This window comes from Montipora foliosa, chromosome 9, assembly GCF_036669935.1.
Source record: "Montipora foliosa isolate CH-2021 chromosome 9, ASM3666993v2, whole genome shotgun sequence".
Classification (NCBI taxonomy): domain Eukaryota; kingdom Metazoa; phylum Cnidaria; class Anthozoa; order Scleractinia; family Acroporidae; genus Montipora; species Montipora foliosa.
This window is the reverse complement of record NC_090877.1, coordinates 1030632-1035631: the sequence shown is the minus strand read 5'-3', so window position 1 is coordinate 1035631 and position 5000 is coordinate 1030632. Positions and strand designations below refer to the sequence as shown.

The window sequence follows — 5000 nt, the reverse complement described above, 5'->3', positions numbered from 1 at the left end:
AGCTGTAGATAACTTATTATTTTGTCAACGGGGAACCCCTTTTTAATAACATGACGTACTTATTGCCAGGAAGAATACAAGTTAGCCAGTGCATGCTTAAAAGGGCTTGTTGTGTCTATTGGTATTTCTGCTGCATTACGCCTTGCGGAATATTACATTTGTCATCGGGGGCCAAAAGGTTAAAGTCTCTTTGTTAGATGCCTTAAGTTTGTTAATGACACACCTTTCTGCAGTCTACAAAAAGTAATGCAAAACTATCATGTTCAAACCTTTCTATGTCATCAATCTCACTAGGTGTCCATTGTTTAGTTGAGGGCAATTCTAAATAGACATCTCCATCTTTGGTTTCTGCTGGCATCTGTTGGGCAAAGAGATGTTCCCTAAATTAAATTTATTAACTCTAGATAACACCTCTTCTTTTTTTTGATGTATTAAGAATAAGTGATAATCCAAGATGACATGTACCTCCTTACTGATAAAAGTAACTGAGGATCTTAAAAAAAACCTAACATTTTACTTAAAACTTTTAAAATACTACCTGTCAGATAGATTGCACTGATTACCATAAGGGGCTCTTAAGAGCACAAATCTATAGCTGTTACTTAATATTACAGTTGAGCCTACATCTCAGCGGTGAACATTAGTTCCAGAAAGTAAGAAAAGGAGGCTTTCAGGTCAAAACAAGAATTTCATACCAAGGCACTTTATTGCATATGGATGTGTTAACCGAGGTAACAACCCCAAAATTATGTGAGAAACTATCTAGGGCAGCTTCCATTCAACAAGTGTAGTTTCTCTTCTTCTGAGAAAAACAAATTCTGTATAGGAACTCATTATTTTTTTCGCATTTTGCGTGCTAAATCTCTTTAATACTCATCTCTATAAAGCGAGCACTGCTGAAACATGGGCTCCATTGTAACAACAGCTATTGTCACAGAGCTCTGTAGGCATCTATCGTTGATTAATAAATGATCCACATATTCCAAAGGTGCTCAACCATTTATACCCATGTAGCTGAACTGCATAATTATTAAATGGTTTCAAAGGTTTGACCGCTAAATGGTCTCCTGAGGTTTGATCAAATTTAAGGCAAATTGCACATTTGAATCCAGAGTTTAAAACAATTAACATGACATTTCAGATTTCCCTGAAATTTTGTCTTACTCCAAAAAATATATAAAATTAACATAAAAATTATTCATTAGCAAGGCTGCTGCCTAACAAAATTTTACCAGAGCCCTTTGGGCTTCCAACATTAAAAGTTAGTAGCCCGAGTCATTTTTTCAAGAGCCCAGAATTAATTAATTAAAAGTGAGGATGAATCGCCTTGTGATAAGTTAGGTGATGCCCGTTTGGGCTACTCGTTCAGAAATTTGGTCGCCCACGCTCGCAAGTAAGGTGCCCCAGGCAACTGGGCAACTGTTAGGCAGCAGCCTTGCAACACTAAAATAAAAAAGTTTTAGTTCAAAAGCTTTCAGGAAAAAATATATATTAAGATTACAAAATTAAAATACCAGGATGAGCATTCATTTGTCATTCATTTGTCTTGCACCAAATCACCAAATCACATATTACCTCAGTAACAGGGCGATAAGCAAATGCCAAACAATTTGCTGACATACTGTGCCTTTGATAAAATTCAAGCACCTTTTTCCTAGAAAAGAAGCAACAAAAAACAGTCCTTATCACTTGGTGCAGAAGCAATGAGGGTGGGTCTTTTTGAAAATATCCAGCAAAGTAACATGAACAGTACAGGTCACTGAGTGAATTACACAAGTAAAAACAAGATTGATTATGATTGTGTATGACATTGGTAAAATATTGGGGTATTGAAAAGAAGTCCACTGCATGCCAGCCTCCCTTTCAAACACAGCCACCTATGGTGAAACCTTTCAACATCTTCAATATCCTTCTCAAATTTGCCATTTTTTTTTTTGTTTTTTGTGAAGGCTTACATCGATGACTCACCTCTCAAACGCAGTCACTGGACAAAGACTTGTGCCATCCCAGTAATCGCTGCAGGTATCAAGGACAACATCAGCAGATCCCTGAGTGAGAAGCTGAAGAGCACCTGACAATAATGGGGGAAAAATACAGTACTCAGATTATCAAGAACAAATTGATGAAATCTGTACAAATAAAGAACTAGGTAGATTAAAACATCACATATGCTCATGGCTGTAATTAAGATTTGCAGAAGCTGCAATCCTTTAAAAAAGAAAAAAACAATTATTATTTGCCAAAGGCAAGGTGAATAGCAGTAATAAAAACAGAGACAAAGTCAAGGTTTTTATTCACTGATATTCACTGAGCCTGAGGTGAATAATTATTGTTTTAGTATAATTATTACAATAATTACATGTAGGTGATTACATGTATTTGAAAAACATGCATTTTCTTTATAACAATCCATATTTCTTCATCTGTCACCTTGACAAAACAGCTTGCAGACATTTTGAAAAACCGCTTAGTTGATTATCATGTAATAATCACCTCAAGTGCAACCAATCAGCGCAGAGAATTATATTACATTAACCCATTGACACCTGGGGGTTCCGCATTGACGAGTAAAAATCGTCTGGCGTTAGGGTAAAATGAAGTCTGGCCAATTTAGGCCCGTTTAGGTGTCAAAAGCTTATACCAAATTGTTCATATTGTTGAAACTTGATCCCTAAAAATGACAGGCTAGTTGCCTGACAATGGGCAATGGAACAACTGAAAAGGAAATCAGAGTCTCTGGCACTATTCAAAACTACAGTATATTATCTACAGAGGTTCTTATAACATAAAAAGTGTCCCAGAGGTCAGTGAGGGTCAACAATGTCATTAATCATGCCCTCCATTTTAAGTTCTGGTCCAAAAGGAGGAAAACTGGAAAAGGATTTCAATGCTCTTCTCTTTGTCCACGATTATGGCTTCACAATTAGGGAAGAGGCTGTCTTCTTTTAACTGTAGTTGTCTTGGTCCTTATCAAACTGTAACTAGAATATTATTTTCATACCTACATGTACAATCAATCAAAACTGCTGAATGCTATTTTTATGCTTCGGCTCTGTGAGAACCACAAAGAAACTAAAGCTCTTAAAATTAATTAGTCAAATCAAAAACATTGAATTAGGTATGTTCCCCTGCAAGTCAATTGCAGGTTTCCTTTTGGACAAACAAGCCAGAGGTTCCGTACCAGTTCGTTCTTCCTTAATGACAAGACAGATCATGTTTGGGATGGGCTTCTCTTTTGATATCGATAAGAATGAATGAGAATGAAGGGAATATCTGAAAGTAGAGTTCTGAGAAGTAATTTAAAATAAATGAGTATGGTAATAACACAAAAAATTATTAAATTATGTATTAATTAAAAAATATTTATCTAATGGCCTTTTTTCACAATAAGACCAAAATCCTCTTTCAAATAATATTGTATGCAGCCTGTGTTTCTTTATGAATGTTGCCTCTGGCCCAAGCTCTGTGTTGGGCTCCTGTGACAAGTTTTAGACAGTACAAATCAGTGTAATAAGAGAAACAAGGACTGGTGTATGAGTCTTTCTTTTAGTGATAGCTAACAACTCTGTAGGGGATACACATGCACATGTATCTTTTGAAAAAGACCAGGCCGTTGTTTCTCAAAGCATGGTTAGCGCTAACCAGCATCAAATAACATGGAAACCTATTGGTTTTGGTACCTCTTAACCAACGGTTAGTGCTTACCAGGATTCAAGCAACTGGCCCCAGAATGGCTCCAGCATACCAAGGGAAGATCAAAAGGAGACAGTAAATATTAAATAAATTAATGCAATTTCTATTTAGCTTAATTAGCCCTGGTGACTTGTGGGAGGCACGGTGGCCTCATGGTTAGTGTGCTCGACTCCGGATCGAGTGGTCCTGCTTCGGGTAATGGCTGGGAACATTGTGTTGTGTTCTTGGGCAACACACTTTACTCTCACGATGCCTCCCCACCCAGGTGTATAATTGGGTCCCGGCAAAATGCTGGGGGTAACCCTGCAATGGACTAGCATCCCAGCCAGGGGGGAGTAGAAATACTCCTAGTCGCTTCATGCTAATGAAACCGGAGATAAAGTGCCGGCCTGATGGGCCTTCTGGCTTGTAAGCAGAGACTTTACTTTACTTACCGCTGGCGACTGTACAGCAAAGATATACCGCTGTTTAGAAAACAGTTGAAGGGCACGCTCCATAAATCCAATTTCTTTTCCAAGGAGACACAAGCATCTAAAACAATTTCAACACTGTAATTCAATAATTACTTCTTACTAATAATTATTTAATTAGGTATTTATCATCACAGATTTCACGTGTCATTATGGTAAAATCAGGCTGAGCCAATTAAATGGGCGTACAACTCTTGGGTCAGACAGACAAAATTGGGTTCAAATACCCAAAGGCTAAGAAACAAAAAAGACACATCCTGACTCTTCAGTAACTGACAATAATTATTACTGGGACCAAGATGTCATTTTAAAGCCTCCAAATTAGACTGAGCAAGATCCTACTGTAAGTCTTTTTCATCAAACAAATTAATTTTTTTGGACTTGAAATCCAATCCATGTGGTTCAAATTTTACATGAAATTATCAAAATGTACAATGTGCATTTTATTCTCAGACTTGTGCATGTACAATAATTGAGAATACTGCAAAATCCACTGAATTACTGTTACAGTCTGTGAAATACATCAAAGACATTTCTGAATGTCTTTTTGACTCTATAAAGCAAGAATGATCCTTGCTGTTTTGAACAGTAATTTCAGTAGTGGCAAAGAAAGCCTGCTTGAACAGGACTTTAACTCGCAACCCTGTACTTTCTTTGCACTGCACCAATCTACCATCTAAACTATATGTACGACACCATCTGATGGCTGGTCAGTTTTACATAAATAATTATAATTTCACGTCAAACATTCATTCCATTGCATGGGATGTAGTCATATACTGGTATTCACAAAAGTATAAAATTAATACATGATATGATGGAAAGGTGTAATGTGCC

At 37.0% G+C, this 5000-nt stretch overlaps 1 protein-coding gene across 2 annotated transcripts in view; it reads right to left on the bottom strand.

The window, feature by feature from the left end:
* Positions 1-5000, bottom strand: part of LOC137969495 (endoplasmic reticulum magnesium-transporting P-type ATPase-like) — a 49578-nt gene that overhangs the window by 18166 nt on the left and 26412 nt on the right. For both annotated transcript variants that reach the window (XM_068815775.1, XM_068815776.1), the window contains exons 16-20: positions 4128-4224; positions 3182-3287; positions 1969-2071; positions 1576-1654; positions 270-358 (exon numbers count right to left, since the gene is read on the bottom strand). In XM_068815775.1, the coding sequence (XP_068671876.1) occupies positions 270-358; positions 1576-1654; positions 1969-2071; positions 3182-3287; positions 4128-4224 (474 nt within the window). The remainder of the gene's footprint in view (positions 1-269; positions 359-1575; positions 1655-1968; positions 2072-3181; positions 3288-4127; positions 4225-5000) is intronic.